Genomic DNA, 22,106 nt, shown 5'->3' with positions numbered 1-22,106 from the left:
ATATTTCCTAAATGCATAAATTCACAAAATGAATATTGAGGGGGAATTTTCAAAACACAAAGTACCACTGGCTTTTGAAAATAGTTAACCTTAGGTATTATCATTCATTTAATCTATTTTAGGCTTTCTTGGCCAATGAAGTGCAGTCCCCTAGGCTTAAAATTCTTACTCTCGTGCAGATGTTCAGCATACACCAGTCTTGCAACATCTACATCATTTTTATCAGCCCTCAAGTGGGACATATCAGAGACACAATAGGTTTATTTTTGTTCAAAACAGAGTGGATATGATATTACGTATTATTTTATAGGAATAAGATACAAATCAAACTCACTCAGTACCAAATGAGACTTAAAGTACATTTGTCAAAAAGTTATTTTGGTTTTGAGGACATTCATTATTAAAACATTTTGTGGAAGACAGAGTGTTTTCAGTTTAATCCTTACAATGAACAAATGCTATTGAGACTCTGGACCCTAAAGACAGGCAACAGTATCTTCTATTTTTCTGATGAAGCACGTAAATCGGGCTCTTAGTTACAGCATCCATTCATGAATGGGTACTTAAGCTTAGAGATATTCCAGAAATCACCTTCCATTCAATAGAGGTTTTCGTTAGTAGGTTCTCCTCACTTTTTATACGTGGAATACTTTGGAGCCATCTATGTTTTTTCCAACAACAGAATTAACAACATTCCACCATGCTTCAGTGTCAGCAAGTGCTCTTTTCAGTCCAGGTACCTGATGATGATTGATGAAGCTGTCAGGCCTACAGTAGCGGATAGAGCAGTTTGGCAGGAATTCAGTGTTATTGAAAGAAATCTCAAATACTTATTCCATCTCCTTTGCTAACTTTAATCACATTATCAACATGCTGCCAAGAATGGAGCCTTGACACCAAGCCATAAATTTCCACAGGCAACCATTGTCTGCATAGTGCAATTCCAACACAGATAATGAGCAAGTTCTGTTTATTTTTACCTGTTTTTATTTTATATTACATAGTACTTAAAATAATATTTGAAAGCTCTTCCTGTCCCTCAGATTAGCTTGCATCAAGTTTCATTCTGTTATTGCATTTAAGTTCACTTGGTTTATAAAAGGATAATTAAGCTAAGTTATTCAGTTATATTGCTATTACATGAAGATTTTAAATCAAAAGAAATGATCATGGTGATGACAGGAGCTTGCAAATACTCCTGTTAATCAGAACACAAACTAATACTGCAGATGCTTCACTTTTAATGCCACTTACCTGCTTGCCATTCTGACAAAAACAAAGATCTTTCCTCAACTGTATTAAGTTTATCACAACAGATTTAGGTAATAAGTCCCAATAAGGTGGGCATTGCTCATCCTACTGAGTGCACCAATGGCAGGACAAATACTTAACGTAAATACTGTACCTGATAAAATGCTAATGGAAGGATGGATATACTTTTAAAAGTTACTTTTAGGTGGTTTGGGCAGGGGTGGGGTGGAAGAGATTCTTAGGAGTATACAGCTACAAGAAAGCCATGAGCCAGTTACACAGAGAGAAAAAACATTGTTTCCTGTGCCCTCACAGCCACTCTTGTGGTGCCTATTTTAGAGGGCAATTAATATCTCAACTCGACTTCATAACAATGCAGCTGTAACTGTATCTGAGTAACACATTCTAGCCTTTCAGAATCCACTGTTTTGCAAGACATGCTGGTTTTCTCAAAATAACCGTTAATGAGTGTGTGTACATCCTGATTTCAGCCAAGCATGGCTTGCATTTATAATACCTGCTCTCTGTGGCAGGGCTGTGGCCTTATACAGAGATAATAAAAACTAAATTAAGCTTTCTTCCCCGCAGACGAGGCTGTCTTCACAAGCCAAGAAATTCTAGTTTGCAACTCCCTAAATTGATGTAGCCATGGTATAAAGGCAGAACTCCATTTCTAGACCTGCTGCCTGTCCTACAAACTAAGATAGTAATAACACCAATCACCTTGAACAAAACAAGCTTGTAGAGGCACTTGAAGTTGGAGGTATGCAAAACTCTTCTTCCTAAATCAAACTTTTGTTATAGTTACAACAGGATGTGGGTTTTTTTTCCCCCCCTATTTTGATTAGGCTTTCTGAAAGAACCTCAGTGTTGTTCTGATAAGTCTGAAGCAAAAGAGTACTGGCACAAAAAACCCCAACAACAATGAAAAAGGTCTTAAAAAGAAGAATATTTAGCCAGGTCCTTCTCCATCTCAGCATATTGTTCTTTAAGGCGCTCCATAGCTTTTCTGTGCTCTTCATCCACTTCTGCTCGTTTGTTGTGTTGGTCTTTCATGAACACTTCCCAATGGGCTAGACGCTGCTTTTCACCAGCCATTAGCATGTCAGTCTGAAGCTGAGAGGAGAAAGGGAAGTTATAGAAACTGTTTCTAGATGAAGACAGTGGGTTAATGCAGATTTGATGACCTTACAAAAGCAAAACATATTAAAGAGATCAGCTTTCATTCCAGCATCAGAAAGTAAAAGTTATATTCATCTAGTCACACTGCACAAATCAAAAGAAAAGTTGTAACCATGCAGCCTCATCACATAATTAATGGCAACTTGCCTCTATTCTAGACTAGCCACAAAAAAAATAAATAAATAAAAAAAATAATCAAACTCTAAAGATAACACTTCCATTCGGCTACAATCCACGTAATTTCTGTTATCTGATACTGGAAGTACTATTCCTAACACTACTCCTGATCTTAGTATGGCCTATCCCACTTGCCCACATTTTGTTTTAAAAAAGCACTTTTGATCACAGGAATATGCTATTTATTGTTTGTAGTCTCCATCTTGGTTATGTACACTACAGATACCTAGAGTGGAAATGGACACAGTGTTACCTTGTTCATTTTGAAAGAAACTGGCTAGACCCTCAGACAGGGAAATTCATCATTTAAGCAAGAATTTCTGGCTATTTCAGGATGGCTTAGAGATTAGAAGGGGAATTGTTTAAATAAACTCTAGCTCATTTTTTAAAAAATATCTTAGCCCAGTTCTTTCTGACCAGCCAGGGAGCTATGCCTGGCACAGCAAAGACAAACAGGTGATTCTATGGTTTAACAATGCTTTCAAAATACATCTAGTCTGTGTTACAAAAGGCTGATATTGGAAAATATTGTGCCCACTATATTTCACATCTGTGAGAGAGAAATAAAGTACAATTTTAGGGAGTCAAATGTGTTCATTTAGTGTGTGTATTTGCACTGAAGATTCCTGACTTCCTGCACGGGAGCCTAAAGAGAGGTGATTCTTCAAACATCACAAGGACAAGTGCAAAATGGTTGCCTCTTGTAATGGCTGAAATCCCATCACAACTATAAATATAGAGAGCCTCAAAATTTAGTGAAACGGACAAAGATGGGTAACAAATAGTGTGTACTACTGTACATGTAGTATATTTCAGTCCACCTTTCATTGTGTTAGTTCTATTTTTCTGTTGGTTATACCTTACACATCAACCTCAGTATAAAAATTAGTGTTTTGTTAATTGAAACAAGAACATGTTTAAATATCTCAATGGATATTTTTAAACTCGTAACAAAACAAATTTCCAAAACACTATAATGGTAAGGTTCAATATTACCACCAGAAACAAGTCTTGATGAAGAAGCCTCTAAGGCCAAAGGAAAAAAGACAGACCATCTTTGTAGTTATTTTCATATTTTGACTTTTGGGAATTGGTAGATTGTGTTTCTCATTCAGCAAAGAAGTTTTCACTGTGCCTAATGGTTTTTATACATATTTATCATTGGTAATTTTTCCTCAAGCTTCCACATTACTCATTGTTTCTGGTAAATAGGATTCTGTTCACCCCCTTGTCTTGAAAGAAAGACAGTTCTAAAGAAAGGTGAACAGACATTAAAAGACGAGCTTTTACCCAACATTTGTAAGTAATAGTCTGACCTTCTAGTGTTTTATTCCAAGAACAGAGAAATCGCAATAACTCTGTACAGCTGTTTTTACATCGGTTCTGTTGATCTTTCATGGGTGACGGTACATCAGCGTTTTCTATCCATTTTCTATATAGAGTAGTTCAGCAAAGGAGTAGTACAATTGTGCAAACTCATATATTCATCCAATATTTTAGCAAATTAAGATGGATTTACACTACATGATGTCTAGCTTGTTTTTATTCCTCCACATTATGTATTTAGCTTTTTCATGCAAAAATAAATCATGGTGTCAACATGCTAATTTTACCACATAGCACTCAAAGTGCCGTTGCACTATCACTCATTGAAAAGTTCTGCATATCTTCTTTACAAAACAGAGCAGCTGTTAAAAAAATACGTAACTATAGTCCCATCAGAGAGCTGGTATTTCTATACCTTTTCAATTTTTGAAGTGTTAATGAATTGTTTATGCAGTTTATTAATAATGTATCTGAATGATTATAGAGTGCCTACCTGTAAGTAACCACAGTTCAGATTGGACTGGACTGCACCCCTGACAACATGGTTTGCAGGAAAACAGCAAGTATTACCATGTTCTGGAGTACCATTTCCACTCACGTATAAAGTAATTGAGATGATAAAACCACTGGACACTTGGGGAGCCTTAGATGTCTATTATATCTAAGGCTCCCCAAATGATTTAGGATACTAAAGATCACTGGTCAAAAGATTGCTTCCTTCTCCACCCTTTTTCCTTCTTCTCCAAAACAGTCTTTCTAGTTTGTCTTGGCCCAAAAGAAAGACATTGACAAAGTGATATTAACAGCCAGGCTCTTTGGGTTCCTCAAAAATATGATCAAATAGGATTAAACAATTTAATGCTGAAAAACAACTACTATAATTTTTACCCTTTAAATAAATACAGGCAGTGTACTAATGAAAAAGTAAACGTATCTTAACAGAATTGTCCTAAGTTTCATAAAGTAATGATTTTATGCACAAAATAAAAATGAGTCTGAAGGGTTGTAAACTGAACTGCAATATAAATGGAGACTTGAAAATATGAATATGAAGATATGAATAGTATACATTTTTAAAATCAGAAAGCAAAAGATGACATTAAAACTAGCCTATGCCAGAGCAAACAAGCAGGAATGATCGGATGACAGACACTACACAGTAGTGTGTTCATTCTCTCCACCCATATAGTGATGTGGAAATTTCAACCCAAAAAAAGACTCAGTGGTTTGGGATACTGAGCCTTTCACTTCTAGAACACAGGTTCAAAGACTAACTCAGTAAAACCCCTAAATCACTGCTATTTGATGGCTGTTGAGTGACCTGTATAAAATGAGTTTATGGCCTAACTCAGTAAAACCCCTAAATCACTGCTATTTGATGGCTGTTGAGTGACCTGTATAAAATGAGTTTATGGTCTCAAGAGGACAGGTACCCATATCACAAAGAACACTGCCTTGGCATACCTTTGGCAGTCTCAGCAGGTAAAAATGGAAGGCCTGGACACGAAGAGTGAACTATCCTCTTTACGCTCTATTTGAAGGCCCAGGCACACAAGGTGGGGATGTATGCAGAAGCTTGCATTGCTACCTCCTGTGAATGGAGGATTTGGGTCTCCAGGGCTGTCAGTCCTGTACATTTGACACATGCTACAATTTAAAAAAAGTATATAGCCCATATTCTCTCTTACTGTCTCAGGGAGTTCCCTCCCCCGCAAATGTCTGCATTACCAAGACTCCCTCAGCCTTAATTCTAACATTTTATTCACTAAAAGAAAAGGAGGACTTGTGGCACCTTAGAGACTAACAAATTTATTTGAGCATAAGCTTTCGTGAGCTACAGCTCACTTCATCGGATGCATTCAGTGGAAGAATCCAATGAAGTGAGCTGTAGCTCACGAAAGCTTATGTTCAAATAAATGTGTTAGTCTCTAAGGTGCCACAAGTCCTCCTTTTCTTTTTGCAAATACAGACTAATATGGCTGCTACTCTGAAACCTGTCATTTTATTCACTGACACCCAAAATATCCCCATCAATGCACTTACAAAATGATATTCTAATTTACCCAACTGCTAGCTCTGTCATTAATACTCTCACTTCTGGCCAGGAAATTCAACATTAATCTCAACATAAGAACACAACAGGACTATGTACATTACTAAGCCTTTACAGGAAGCTTCTTGTCTATGCAACAGGTCTTTAAGAATGACAGCATGAGCAATAAGCAGAAGGTTCTCTAGTACTTGACTTAATTTTGTTTGGTAAATTGATATTCACCTACGGTGAAAAATCCAAAGAACTGTACAACCTTAAGGTATACTATAAGTCACGTACAGAAACTTGAAACTACTCTGATCATATATCAACTAAAGCAAAAAAATATGATCATACAACAAGATGGCTTTTATCTCGCATATCGCACAGAGATGCTGGGAGTTTATTCTCCCCTTAATGGTTTTATGGAAATTTTCCAGTCTTGGTAACTAACAAACACAATTTAGTCACTGCACAGATAACAAACACTAGGAGGCTCCCTCAGTAAAATTCAGAAACACAATGATACATTCTATACTAACAACCTAGAGGGATTAGACACGAGCTCCCTTTAGTACTGTACTACATGCAAAAAATATTAACTTGCAGATAAGGGTTATATTATTCCCTATATCATCTTTAACAAAATACTTAAGTACATTACCATTAAAAACACCTAATCCCCAAAGGAGGGAAACAGCAAGTAAAGTAGTTTATTAAAATGTGAAAATCCACTTCACACTTTCCAACAACATCCTTAAGTGACCAGAGAGATTTAAAAGCTTTTCAACACAGACATTATCAATCATACACTATACTAGAGATATACACATGAATTTTCTTCAAAAATGCACTGCCCCACACCCAAACCACCTCCAATTATCTGATCTACAAGGCATACTTGACAGGTTTCAGAGTAGCAGCCGCATTAGTCTGTATCCGTAAAAAGAAAATGAGGACTTGTGGCACCTTAGAGACTAACAAATTTATTTGCATCCAATGAAGTGAGCTGTAGCTCATGAAAGCTTATGCTCAAATAAATTTGTTAGTCTCTAAGGTGCCACAAGTACTCCTTTTCGTCTTAAGATATACTTGAGTGGCTCTTAGAATAAATAGGTGAATTTTCACAAGTCACTGTTATTAGGTGATATCATGAATTCTAGGTACAACAAAACATTATACAATTCATCATTACCATATTTTAAGATTTAAGCCAAGTTATATTTTTGTGGCCATCAAAAATTTTTATTTTTGTGTTAACAGCCCAGCACAAGTCAGTTTTGTGCCTGGCCTGGCAAATTTTCTTGACAATTTTGCAAGATTGTGGAAAAGTACGAAGTTATTTTCATCTTAAAGGAATGTTATTTCCAACTGAGACATTCTCTTCCTTGGGAACCTTCCATACTCCACACCTTCACTTTATATTTCTCACACCTCAAAGTCAAACCACTTGCAAGCCTAGGGCATAACCTTAATCATATGTATTAATTTATAAGCTAGACAAAGTACTAGCCTCTTAGTGCTGGCAATTAAGACTCCCTGTTGTGAAGCACTAGTTGATTTTCACATCATGCTGAGTAAAAGTGACACAGCACAAAGATTTTACAGTGCATATCATTAAAAAGTGACTGATCACTCAAGATATGCAATAATCTCGCGGACAAATACAGCCTCTCCTATTGCTAATGTAAGCTAAAAATTAAAAAAAAAAAAAAAAGTTAGAGTGTTTGTATACTAGAGTTTATTGACACAGGTATGACATCAGGCAGCCAAACTTTATGTCCAGAGGTTTAAATCACCTCAGGTTTCAGAGTAACAGCCATGTTAGTCTGTATTCGCAAAAAGAAAAAGAGTACTTGTGGCACCTTAGAGACTAACCAATTTATTTGAGCAGTTGTATGCATCCGATGAAGTGATCTGTAGCTCACAAAAGCTTATGCTCAAATAAATTTGTTAGTCTCTAAGGTGCCACAAGTACTCTTTTTCTTTTTGTAAATCACCTCAGTTTGTTTATATGAACACTTACTCGAGTTCTCTTATGAGTTAAAACAAGAACTGTGATGAACAAAAATGTTAGAAGTTTTAATGTTTCATTCTGCAATTGTTATAGATTCTCAGAAATACCAGGAAGTCTGGCATTCAGGAAACGTTTACTAGCTCACTGTGCAACCTGAATACATCACCACTTCCCTGTTCTTCAGTCATGTCAGCTGGAAAACTAGTTAAGAAAAGATCTCACTGTAGAAAGGATAAAGACAGCTCAAATGAACTATCCTTTGTCAAAACAATGAGGAGTCCTTGTGGCACCTTAGAGGTTAACCAATTTATTTGGGCATATGCTTTCGTGGGTTAGAACTCACTTCATCAGATGCATGGAGTGGAAAAATATAGGAGCAGGTATAACTACATGAAAAGATGTGAGTTGCCTTACCAAGTGTGAGGTCAGCCTAATGAGACAAATCAATTAACAGCAGGATACCAAGGGAGGAAAAATAACTTTTGAAGTGGTAATGAGAGTGGCCCATTTCAGACAGTTGACAAGAAGGTGTGAGTAACAGTAGGGGGAAATTAGGTTTATGTTCTGTAATGACTCCCAGTCTTTATTCAGGCCTAATCTGATGGTGTCCAGTTTGCAAATTAATTCCAGTTCTGCAGGTTCACGTTGGAGTCTGTTTTTAAAGTTTTTTTGTTGAAGAATTGCCACTTTTAGGTCTGTTATTGAGTGACCAGGGAGATTGAAGTGTTTTCCTACTGGTTTTTGAATGTTATGATTCCTGATGTCAGATTTGTGTCCATTTATTCTTTTGCGTAGAGACTGTCTGGTTTGGCCAATGCACATGGGAGAGGGGCATTGCTAGCACATGATGGCATTGGTACATGTGCAGGCGAACAAGCCCCTGATGGTGTGGCTAATGAGATTAGGTCCTATGATGGTGTCCCTTGAATAGATGGTGTCCCTTGTCAATGAATATTGTTACTTGTACGTAGATCCATGTGTTGAAGAAATACCCCACCGTTTGTGACCAGAAATAAATGGCCAACAAAGGAAAACTAGCCTAGTTTGTTTAAAATAAAGAAAACTACAATTAAAACAAGAATATACTACAGAGGATACAAGATGGTTACTTACCAGCATGACTGTAGTTCCTACCTGCACAGTTCCATGGTGTAGGAATATGTACACCCAAACATGCAATTTGGAGTTGGGTATCCATGTGTTTATGTCTTTATGCTTCCCCATTTGAGAATATACCAGCATAGCACCAAATGCCACTCAGTTTCTTCCATTCACTAAAGAATCTATTGTAAAACTCTGAAATAGTGGGGAAGGAGGATGGGAATTGTGGACCCAGGCAGTCAATTTTCTTAAAGAAGCAGTTAGTATGGTAAGTATCTATTTTTTCCTTCTTTGAAAATGAGTGCAACTAGGTGAGTGACTAGCAGCTTCCTAGACCACAATGGGGGGGGGGGGGAAGAGGAGGGGGGATCCGAGGACTGCTTCAAAGAGATTATAGGTCTAACTCTCCCAAGTTGAGTCTACAAATCTAAATGCTAACTCCAGTGAGTAATGCTGTAAAATATGGATAGAATTCCAGGTAGCAGCTTTGCATGTACCCTATATGTTGGAGACGCTGAGACATGCAGTACAGACCACCTTAGACATGGAGGAATATATCCTCAGACCATTTGGCATTAGCATCCCTGCTTACTCAAGTGTGGATACAGAGTCTGATCCAATTTGACAGTCTTGGAGTGGAAGTTCACTGGCCCCTGGCGTAGTCTCCATGTGCTATACAGACTCTGGGTGACTTACTCAGATAAGAATTCAGAGTCTTCTTGACATTTAGACAACGCAACCTAGCCTTCCCACATGTAGCTGAGAAACAGGTGAAAGCAGAGGTTCACCACAAGCATGTTAACAGACTGATTTAAGTGGAAATCAAGAGTCACTTAAAGGGAACTTTAGGTGAGAGAGAACATGGTATGTGGTAGGTCAACCATTAGCGTCTGCATCTCATAAGCTCTTTGGACCAATGTGATTATCATTAAGAACAGTCTTTAGTAAGATATGGTACAGAGAGCAATCAAGCCACATGTCAAGGGGTGGGTTCTATTAGTTTGGCAAGCACATTTAAGTCCCAAGATAGCATTAGCTCCCAGACGGAAGACAACACATGAAGCAGGCATTTTAGGAATCCTGGCACTGTAACACATGAGAAAATACATTAATTCCTGAATTGAAGGATAAAAGGCTGAGATTGCAGCCAAGAAAACTCTTTACAGAGCTGAGGGAGAGAAATGATTGTCTGAGATGAAGGCAGTATGGAATAAAGAACACGAAAGACTGGTGAGGACCAGAATCTTTATCTTGCCCAGATGCAGAAATACTTCATAGAGTAGAAATATCTTGTGGAAGATTTCTTGATGTCCAGCAGCTGACCAATACATCCAAACTACACCAAAGATTATCCAAATTACTAATTAACAAAAGCTCTCTCGCTCTCTTATAGTTGGTGCTGGATTCCACTTCCCTGCCAGTACCTACAGGAGGCAGAACAAAATTGAGGGAGTCTTTGGAAAGCAGGGGCTAGTCCCTCATCAACTGTCCAATCAGTTTTGATTCTAACCCCTACATCTACAGACAGGCTACACTGAGGATCTGTGGAACTAGCCCTGAAACAGAATACAAGATGCTCACTCAGTTAAGGACACATTTATGTGCTGAGTACTCCTGCTAATCAGCCTGTACTGTTAACATGGTGGTATAAACTGGATTTTATGGAAGGAAAGCTCATGTGCATCACAGTTCCAATGCTAATGTTGACTGAAAAGTCTCTGCATTTTTTCATTTTTTTTTTTTTTAAAAGGAGTAACATTAGCCTAGCAGTCTAGTGGCCAGGCATTTCGGGTCAGCAGAAGCTAGAACCGCTGTAAAGATAGCAATCTTAGATTCTTCATGTGCTGGAGTGCTTCACAGCACTCTTTCAACTAATCTGGTTTATATCTATGGAAATCTACTCTTTGAAGTTTGTGGATGCCATAGGGCGGTGGTGCTCAAACTTTTCCAGTTGCACTCCTCCTACCCCCCTACAAGTAACAGAATCTGTCTGCGCCCCCCTCCATTACTGCACAGCCAAGACTTCCTCAGCAGTGGAGCTTGGGCTGAGGGTGGAGCTGGGGGTAGAACGGGGGATGGGGGAGGAGCTGGGTTTAGAGGTAGAGCTAGGCTGGGGGCAGAGAGAGAACGAGGGCAGAGCTGGACCGGAGTCGGAGCGTTGCGCTCCCTCCCCAGCCCCTTGGGGGCTGGCCCAGGCTTGGAGGCAGAGCAGGACTGGGGTCTGAAGAGGGTTGAGGGAGGAGCAAGGCTGGGGGTGGAGCCGGTCTGGAAGTGTAGCGCTCCCTCCCTGACCCAATGGGGGCTGGCCTGGGCACCACGATGCGCTCCCCAAATGTTCCTCTGTGCCCCCCGGGAGGGCGCACCCCACAGTTTTGGGACCTCTGGCTTAGGACAACGGGGGTACTGGAGTGGGAGCCTTACAATGTTAATTTGTAATTTCAGCAATGCCAGCAAGAAATATCCTGAATACTTTATTTCCAGAATTTTCAAATTTTATTTTTTGACTCCCCTACAAAGCCAAAGTTAAATTTAGAACAGATTATAAATCTATCTAATGAGCCACAGAAGCAAAAAAAATATTTAACCCAAGCGTTTGATATTTTTCTGTCGATATTTAAATTCAAGTGACAACCAAACCAAAAGATCTTTATGGAATTCTGCACATGTGTAAATACAGACTGCCCAAATGAGAACCAATGTTTTCCAAAGCTTATTCTTCCTGTATTAAGGGATAATAAATATTTGAAGACTGGGAGATCTGGATGGAAATTCAGCTACCTCTGGACACAGCATAATAAAACAGAGCAGGCTTAACATGTAAATACTACAACCTTTGTGGGAAGCTGTGCTTCCACTGCCTATATATTCTGAAAGGGAAATAAATTAAAAATGAAAGTCTACTAGTGTTCTAAAATGTTAATATGAACATATACTATAAAAATACTGGCTTTATATAGGTAAAGTACCTGAAGATCTTAATATACAGCAGACTGATTTACTAAGCAGTAAAGTTATTAGATTTAGTAGTTAATCACTATGGGTACTGGAGGGGAGGGGAAATAAATGAGAAAGCAAAACACATCATATTCTGTTGACACTTATGTACATATTAGTTTTTCATTATTTCCCCAACTGAGGTGTGTAATGTAACTGTGTCATGTAGTTTCTGCAATATCTATATTCACCAGGTCAAGGAATTATGTGTAGCATGGGAGGTTTGCATTTTGGAAGTCACCCCCTTCTATAATAATGCAGGGAACTTCCACAGATAATTAGAATACTAGATATTAGATAATTAGTGGCATATTCCTAAGCATATAAAAACTTAAGATATTGTTAACTTGAAGTTTCTTTACAATATCGGTACTCCAGCTGTGAAGCATCTATTATAAATAACAAAACCAAAACTAAAAATGCATCAAGCACTTTGAATAAATTCATATTCACGTACTAGGAGCTAGAAGGATTAGACTTTCTGTAATCTTCAAAAAAATGTCAGCACATCTAGAAAACTCCTTCTGACTTCCTAAATTCAAAGCCTTTACTACTGCAAAGTTATAAATGATGCATACATTTTAAAGTGCAGTTATAGTAATAAAAGTGACTATGAAAACAGCACCTTTTCTCCTCAGATTTGTTCCTTATAACTATTTACTTTTCTATAAGCTTTTACTACTTTTTATTTCTGTTAGCATTGCGGAACCAATGCAGCTATTGGAACGCGAGCGTGATTATATTCTTGCCCAGACACAACCAGCAGAATAAACCCACCCCCCACCCCCCCAGGAGAGTGGGGGTATTTTTAGAGAAAAGTTTTAAAACTTTAATTGCAGATTCTGGATTGCAGATAATGATGAATAAACCAGAAATAAACAACTTGATTTTCAAATCTCACCATAAGTTTATAGGGCTTCCAGTCAGAAAAGACATTTTAACTTGTAAACTGACAACGTTTGACATGGGATAAGAGACACAAAGAATAAACTCACTGTAATGTGTTTTTACAGAGTAGCTTTTCAAAGTATAATCTAATTTTAACTCTTCACTTCTGTATTGTCATTTGTGCAATCCTAATTCAACAACATGAGACTGCCTATACAGAAAGTCTTTCACTGTATAGAAAAAATTTTGAAAGTTCTATAATTTAAATCCTTAGTTCCCAAAATGCAAGTTAAAATAGAGCACTTGCCAATTTTTAATGCACATTCTAGTTTTCCAAAAAAGCAAATAAGTCAGACCTAAGTAAATATAAGACGGCACTACCTACTAATCGCAATCCAACGATCAAAGAATCCACACACAAGAAGCCCCATGATTTTCTTTACAGATATTATTTGGCCACAGTATAACACATCATCATATATGTAATAAGTTGCATCCTGACCTAAATTGTTGTGTGTTGACATCTTAGACACAAGGATACAATACTACATGACATGCCAATGCCTCCTGTGGCAAATTGCTGGTACGATTATGATGGGTCCCGTGCTTCCTCTTATTGGAGGGGGAGGGGGGGTTCAGGGCACAGTTTCCTGCCCCTGAACTAGGGTATCTACTGTCCCACTAGTAACCCAGAGAAGGGTAGTGGAGAGGGAGGGACCCGGGCCTGCCCTCTACTTCAGGTCCCAGCCCAGGGGCCCTAGGGATAGTGGTAAACCACTTGAACTAGTGCTTCCTTCCTTTGGGCTACTTCCCTCTCCTGCTCTTCAGCTTGTGGGGCTTCCTGCCCTCTCTCTCTGCACAAGTCGGGTGTCTCTTTACCTAGGGTCTTGGTCTTCTAGCCAGCCACGGCACTTCTCCAAACTCTCCTCTACTTCAACTCCTTCAAACTGCTCTCTGAAGCAGGGGGGTTTTATCCGGTGACTAGCTTCAGGTGCTCTAATTGGCTTCAGGTGCTTTTAATTAATCTATAAAAACCTTTCTTCCCTATACAGGGAATAAGACTTCTCCTCAACCTGGGACTTACATATCTCTCCTATATCACTCTCCTGCTGCCTTCTGGCCATGCTGTATCACACTCCCTATCTGTGGAAGAACTGAAGTGCAAGTTCACATATACACATAAACTACACCTGATCAAAACAGAAGTCTTACATAATTCATAGTATTGTACAATTCTACCAGGATATGTAGCCAGGAATCATTAGGCAAAGTCATATTTTAACTCCTTGGTTAGCTATAAGTAAGAATCTGTGTCTTAAGTATTAGACAAGCCAAAAATTTCCTGCTGTTCAAACACGTCCACAGCATTTCATGGCAATGTGGTACTCGGCAAAAATATAAAAAAATTGAAAAAAGCCGTTTAAAAAGAAAACTTTAAAAGACACTTTTATTTACATTCTGTGACATCACACTGCAGAAAAATTAATGGCACTCATGGGAAGAATAAAATATAGATGTATTTAGTTTACACACAGATTGAAGAAGAAAGAATTTTCAAGTCCAATTTTTTTAAAATAAAATCATCCTCAACTGTCTTTTAAATGTCCCAAAACAGTTGGATTAGCACCATTTGCAGTTTCTAAGAGACAGTGGCAGGAAAGAGACGACATTTAAAAATAGAAAGCCATGTTATTACCTTTGTTAAATTCTGAAGCTGAAGTGAATTAAGCCACACCAATGCAATTATATTGGCACATGAAAAAGATATTCCATAAGCAAAGCTACATTAAGAGCGTGGGAAAGTTGCACTGTTAGAAACTCAGAAGTCCAGATAGATCAGAGCTAAGGTTATATATGCAACTCCACTATGCCTCCTTGTACATACATGATATTACAGGGTTTTAAGATGACCGGGTACCACAGTGACAGGTATGGCATAATAATCCAATAAAAAATTTTTAAAAATAATAATAAAGAGGAATATATAAATCATATTCTAAAAGTTTGCAATGAATGAGATAAGGGAGATTGTGTCTACATCTCTTTTCCATATAAAATAAATACTTTAAAAACATTAAGTTTGTAAAGCCAAGCACTCAGAAGACAAGAAATTCTAGAATTAAGATTGCCTGTTCCTGATGCAGGATTGCATAGTCAATGAGGCTGTTTGCAGGACCCTTGCCTGATTCTTAGTTTTATTTTATTAAAATAACTTGAAAAACCTTAGAATTTCTGTTGTGTGCAATCATAATAGCCCTCACATATTCATCATCAGGGTTCAAAGGACTTCAAGACAAACACCACAGACCTCTATCCACTTAAACTAAAGGAGTAACTTCTTTGACAGCAGTAATAGGTTGTTATCTTCAATGTGGACCACCCATTAGAGAAGAAAGAGATACTTTAATAGATTTTAAGGCCAGAAGGGACCATCATCTAGTCTGACCTCTTGCATAATACAGGCCATAAAATTTCACCCAGGTTGAACATGTTTTACTATGCTGTGCAAATGGCAATTTCTCCTGGCTGTTAATTAATTTGGCAGAATCTGGACTGATTTTCACAGGGACAGCAAAAGGCACCTTACTATCCCCCTATGAAATTTCAGGTTTTTGCTCTACATTGCAAAAAACACTTAATTATTAAAAATTCTGAATCCTTCCAGCACTATCAAATGTTGCTTAGTGGACAAACAGGGCTCTGCCATTTCTGTCTATCTTGACTCGCTCTTTGCATGTCCTCTGTCATTCAGGCCCATAAGTTTCCCTATAAGTGGTGTTTGGAGGCATGCCTTTGGTCAACCCCTTCTGCATACTCTTCCAGCTGTCCAATAGCACACATGACATGGTAAAAACAAGGAGGAGTCCTTGTGGCACCTTAGAGACTAACATTTATTTAGGCATAAGCTTTTGTGGGCTAGAATCCACTTCATCGGATGCATGGAGTGAAAATACAGGAACAAGTATAAATACATGAAAGGATGGGGGGTTGCTTTACCAAGTGTGAGGTCAATCTAACAAGATAAATCAATTAATAGCAAGATACCAAGGGAGGAAAAATAACTTCTGAAGTGGTAAGAGAGTGGCCCATGCTGTTACTCACACCTTCTTGTCAACTGTCTGTAATGGGCCACTCTCTTACACTTCAAAAGTTATTTTTGAAGATTTGAAGATTCAGTTTGTTCTTTAAGTTGTAGATTTTTGATGACCAAATCTTGTTTAAACTGTTGAACACAGCTTCCACCATGCCAATTTGTGATGTTATTTCCTTGTGGGCATTGTCACTGACTTGCATTTTACTATCAAGGTATGCAAATTGACTTACTTCTTGTATTCCTTTGCCTCCTAAATCAAATACTTGAGTTGGATGTTGCTGGGTTTCTCAGATTTACTTTTCATAAGGAAGTATTAAACCTGTTTTTTTTGCGATGCTGGACAATCTTCCAGTCTTTACTTGCATATTGACTGAACTGTCATTGACAGCTAGGTCAGTAGCAAAATTGAGATCCTCTAGCGTACTATTGAGACATGTGATACCTGTTCTGAATGCGTTATGTTTTCTCATAATGAAGTCAATGGCTATGCCAAACAAAACAAAACCCAAAAACCTCTACCACATGAAAAACTCAAAACCAGAAACAAACCAAAAACCCCACACTTTGGCAAAGATACCCATTATCCCCTAACCTCGCTCTTCGAAACAGTTGAGCTATTTCTGAATCTTTTTAATAGTTTCAACAAACTTAGGCAGAGACCAAACATGGAAAATTTCACCCCAATGTTTAAAATTAAAAGCAATTGAAAATGGGGATTTATACTTGGAAATGTTAGGTAACTTTATCTACAGACACTGCTTCACCTCATACAGAAAATTGTTTTAGAAAGAAAAAAGAACATATGCAATACACAGGCATGTTCTCAAAACTTTTTAATGGATATTTTTATGGTTTCCTACCTATCCTCAAAGATAGAAAGAAAAAAAAAATATTCCACAACCTGGAACTATATGACTAGACCACCCAGTGGTGGATGAGGATGAGAGCCCATAGAGTGCTACCTCATTCAATGGACACCTTTGGAGACGCACAAAAAATCGCTCTACACCTAAATTAACCAGATGTGTGCACAGTACAAGCACTCCTTCATTTAGAAGTTTCATAATAGTAGCTAAGTGGAATTGTACAAGTGGAGAGAGTGTTTTCAAACTCTAATAGCACAAACACAAGATCAGTTTTCACTGGAACACTCAAAGTGCACTTCCCTCCTCAATGAGAAGTATTTCCCCAACTACTTTCAAGTTGCTAACACCAGCCATTTTGACATTAGCGTGATAGAAAAAAGCCAAAACAGTTTGTTTGTTTGTTTTTAAAAACAAGCAAACTAACTAACAAAAAAACATGCAATAAGGGAAAGCATTTTGTCTCATTCTCCTCTCTCTCTTTCTCTAAAGTGGCTGAATCATTTCATTCAAATCAAATGAAATAAATAAAAATCACCCTCCCTGATAGTGACCAGACTTGGGAAGTTTCAACCCAGGAAGTTAAAGTTTTACCACACCTGAAAAGAAACATGCACACAACCTTAACTGTAGCTGTGATTAGTGCTCCACCTATAAACTTGATACTCGAGTGGGAAGATATAGTAATATGAACATTCTGAAACAGAGCAAGCCACCTTTTTCAATTTCACTTCAGAAAGAATAGCAGAACTACAAGAGGCAGTAGGTTCATCCAGTTTCCTATCTACATTTCAGTGTTAGGTACAATGAATCTAAATGTTGACAGGGCCCATGACATGATACTATTCACACAGTGCCAGTACTCTACTGCAGTAGATTAGCCATCTCTGCTGATCATGAAAAGCATGACATATTGCAAGGAAAAATCTGAACACCTGCCGATACACATAACTGCACGTCTTAGTTCATGTGACTAGGTCAGAATGGCAGCTCTGGCATTTTCTGCATCTCCACATAATTATGAAGTACCATTTTGAAATACAGTCATGAAAGGTGAAATGGGAAAATGCAGAAGTACCATAGGAAACTAATTTGTTGTACAATTTTCCAAATTTGAGGTTTAGAGTAGACGTAATTCAAACAAGCAACGTGCGGCCCATTGAGGGATTCCAATGATTCACATATTCCTATAATATGGCCTTTCATTAAATAACCAGTGCACAAGCATGAAATGCTTCCTTTTCAACAAGCAATAACATACTCAGTGTTTTCAGCTAACCAGGAAAGCTTTACATTTCCATTCTGGTAGATTCGTGAGTGTTTTTTGTTCCACAGAAAATAACGTTTTTTGGTTTTTTTAAAATTTCTCCCATATGTGACAAATACCACACTCCGAGCAAAGAGGGGGAAAATATTGAAAAGGAAATTTTTAAGACATTTCCATACATTTGGAGAGTGAGGGAGGAGCTGGTGACTCTATTAGTCTTTTGCTCCTATAACACAGACTGCTGGCTGCTTTACTCAGCTCCTTCTTACATCTGCAGAAGTCATTCCAAAGGAAGTTGCATTTTTAGCAAATGACAGTTAAAATGTATTCCTAAATCATGTTTTACTGAAGAATTTTTAGGTAGCAAGCAGATTTGCTGTGGATGAGTTTGAGAGTCTTATATTTAGGTTACATTATAAATCCACCCATCTGTCTTTACCTTTCTTTCTTCCTGCTCCCTTTGCTGGAGTCTGAAGATCCTCTGGTTGGCTGCTTGCACTGAAACAAACAAATTGCAGTCTATTAATCAGCTACCCTAGCTCAAAGAGAAGCCTGACAGAGAGGCTTAAAATCCATGAGGCTACTGGGAGACTATCACTGTACACAGAAAGACTGTGGGTTTTGCCCACTGGGATCACTTACCTTTACATTGAAAAGTTTTGCCAGTATTTGTAGGAAGCACTCTACAATGCTAACTATGTGGACATAGAGCACTAAGTTGCACCCTTGTGCTTTCCAGAAACCAAACAGGAAAGGCAGCCAAGTCCTCCTGTACCCATACTCCATAATATTGCTGACAAGTTACTGTGCACTACTCAGCACCGCAGAAAAGATCTAAAAGTCTTGTAAAGCAATAACTAGAACTTGATGGGGTGAACAATAAGTTTTGGCTGTTTCTTTGTTACTTATTTTTTTCCAAATATAATTGATGTAGTAAAAGACTATACAAGGAGAACATTTTTAAATTGGAGCTTGTCTCCTCTACATTGTGATTCTAGCTCTATGAAAATGTGTTAGCAACAGTGGTAACTGTATTTTTAGCCAGTTTCAGACTTGTTTAACATCATATTCTATACACGCTGTGCACAATGGAACAGACTCATTTTTTCCCTCAACGGGTGTCTTGCATTCAAGAACACAAAACTCAGTTTCCTGTAATATTTATATCAGTCACTCATTTATTCTTATAATCATTAAAGCAACAGTACTGCCATATAGCGGAATAGATTGTACAGCTAAACACTCAAAAGTCAGGTAATTGCCATTTCAAGGTTGCTATGCCCCCTAGCGTGTATATATTTGGATACAGGCTTTACTTACATGACTGCATTCTTTGAGCAGGAGTATGCAAAGTCTAAATATTTTTCTACAATCTTTACTACACATGTGTAGTATCTCCTTCTGTGTACTACTCAATGCATGCCAGAGACCGTGCTTATACATATTACAAGTTGATTATAACAAAGTGAAATATTATTGACATACATAAATTACTTAATTTTACAGCTAGATTGAATTTTGTAGTTAGTTAATTACCTAATCCCAATTTGTGTCTAAGAAAGGCTGTGCTGCTGGCTAAGATGAAAGTATAAAATACAATGGCACTGACAAAGCTAGAAAAATACAGACCTTAGAAGAGAGCATATTTCATAAAGTGTACACCATAAAAGATATAATTGGATGGTTATAACAATCAAACTAGCACTGTATCCACATACAGGAATGATCTTCTGTCATAAATAGATGAAGAGAGAGAGAGAGAGAGAGAGAGAGCGCGAGCGCGCATGCACATCTGTATGCAACTTAAACAAGTTGCAAACAAAGTGCATTTTTGCTCCATTTTGGCCCTATCCAATTCCTGTTAATGTTACTTTAAAGCCCTTCCATTGACTTCAGTGGGAGTTCTCAGACCTTAAAAATGCAGCCAAACTTACTGTACAAATGGGAGACACTGTAGCTTTGGTAGATAGAATACTGGAGGACTGTCCTGGGTTCAACTCCAGCCTCTAACATTAGCCTGTGGGGTTACCATGGGAAAGTCACTTCACCTCTCTGAACCTCTATTTCTCAATCTTTAAAATGGAGATAATGATCTCCTTTGTAAAAGCACACCTTGAGATCTATGGATGAAAAGTGCTCTAAGTTTCTTTTTTGTTTGTTTGTTTTTTTAAATAACCATACATACACAGTGCTGTTTTACAAAGGAGATCATTTTTTTGTGGCTCATTTTTTCAATCTTTAAAATTGAGATAATGAAGTGACTTCCTATGATCATCCCACAGGATGTCAGAGCCTGGAATTGAACTCACAGCACTGAAGTTCCAGTCCAGTGTTCTAGCTACCAGGCAACACTGCCTTCCATTTACATAGTAAGTTGGGCTGCACCTTTAGGATCTGAAAACTCCCACTTAAGTCAATAGAAAGGCTATAAAGTAACATTAACAGGAATTTGATAAGGTCAAAGTAGAGCAGAAATACACATTCTGTCAGCCTTTTTTAAAGTTGCACAGAGCTGAGAATTAAACATTTGGATGTATAAGACTTATTAGACGATAGCAGTTTTAGCAAGGAGTCCAAATTATTTGAAATTATTCCTTTAAAAATACTGCATCACAAAAACAACAATAGCTTCTTGCTTACATCTCTTCAACGCTTCATTCAGATCGTCATGCATCACCTGCTCACATTTAGGGAGAGTTTGGTCATTTGTCTCATTGATCATGGTGTTTAGGTTTTCAAGAACTCTCACTTCTCGGAGGCCACGTTTTTCCTGTTAGTAAAGTGAAAAAAGAAAGTTCTTCATGTGTTACATATGTTTTCATTAGTGGATACTGTACTTGTATCTATCTGTAATTATTTAGCTCTAATGGGACTTTTTAAGGTTTGTAACAACATATCACACTGTTCTTAAATAGCTATAATATGTCTCAAACATTTTATCTACTGGGAGTAAACAACAGCTGGAGACCACACTAGCTTTAACATGATACATACAAAACAAACAGGAATCAAATGGATAATTAAGGGGCAATCATGGGTTAATATGAAAATCCATATTGCAGGTATAATGTGTTTCCCAGGTTAATAAACTATTAAGTTGAGCACAGCTCATCCCAGTGAATGGAAGAGATCACTGCCGCTTAAAACATCTCATCTGCTTATTTACCACTGTTATATTACAGATGAAACAAGCTTTATTAACAAACATGAAAGTCCCCTTCTTTCTTGTGCAATGTAGCAACACTGCTGTTCTCTGTGAAAAACGTTGAAGTTATTTATAACATAACATATGATGGCCTGAGAAAACAGAGTAATTTAGATATCTGAGATTTATAATAAGGGTTGGGAATGACAAGTTAAGGGCACGAGAACTGAAATCATCATACTCTTATGGATTTGATTAATAAAAGATTACAGACTAATTAAATGATAATAGTTCTACCTTTTGATAGCTTTCACTTTTAGTTTAGCAATATGATAATACTTGCAGCATACATAAACTGACAAAGATACAGGGCCAAAATCAAGGCAAATAAGATTTTTACACGGAAGTATAGCGATGAAATCAAAACTAAAGGACAATGTAATGCTAATAACTAAACAGGTAGCATCCCTTCTGAACTCACTGCTGATCAGCAAACCCAGTGCTAGTGGCATTTTACTAGGGGAGCTGCCTAGGCTCTACTGCTTAGGCTTTTTAAAATAAAGCTTCCAGAAACAAAGCATCCTATCACCTTGTGTTTCCAATGGCATTTTGCTCATTTTAATTACGCTCGATCTGCAACACAGGACTATCCCAAGAAATCAAAAATACATAAAGTTATCCTGGATTTTGTTCTGGGTTGGTCTTTACATTTTGGCAGGTAGAGCTGCAAGTAACCATTCCTGTATTGTAATTTGCCAATCACCAGCCT

The 22,106-nt window shown here is 37.8% G+C and overlaps 1 protein-coding gene across 2 annotated transcripts in view; it reads right to left on the bottom strand.

Annotated features, from left to right (window-relative positions):
- Positions 1–953: 953 nt before the first annotated feature.
- Positions 954–22,106, bottom strand: part of BLOC1S5 (biogenesis of lysosomal organelles complex 1 subunit 5) — a 33,237-nt gene continuing 12,084 nt past the window's right edge. For both annotated transcript variants that reach the window (XM_048839809.2, XM_048839810.2), the window contains 3 exons: positions 20,833–20,962; positions 18,632–18,690; positions 954–2,367 (listed from right to left, as the gene is read on the bottom strand). In XM_048839809.2, coding sequence (XP_048695766.1) covers positions 2,188–2,367; positions 18,632–18,690; positions 20,833–20,962 — 369 coding nt within the window. In that variant the 3' untranslated portion in view covers positions 954–2,187. The remainder of the gene's footprint in view (positions 2,368–18,631; positions 18,691–20,832; positions 20,963–22,106) is intronic.

The sequence above is a fragment of the Caretta caretta genome, chromosome 2, assembly GCF_965140235.1.
Source record: "Caretta caretta isolate rCarCar2 chromosome 2, rCarCar1.hap1, whole genome shotgun sequence".
In the NCBI taxonomy this organism is placed as follows: domain Eukaryota; kingdom Metazoa; phylum Chordata; order Testudines; family Cheloniidae; genus Caretta; species Caretta caretta.
This window is presented reverse-complemented; position numbering and strand designations above follow the sequence as displayed.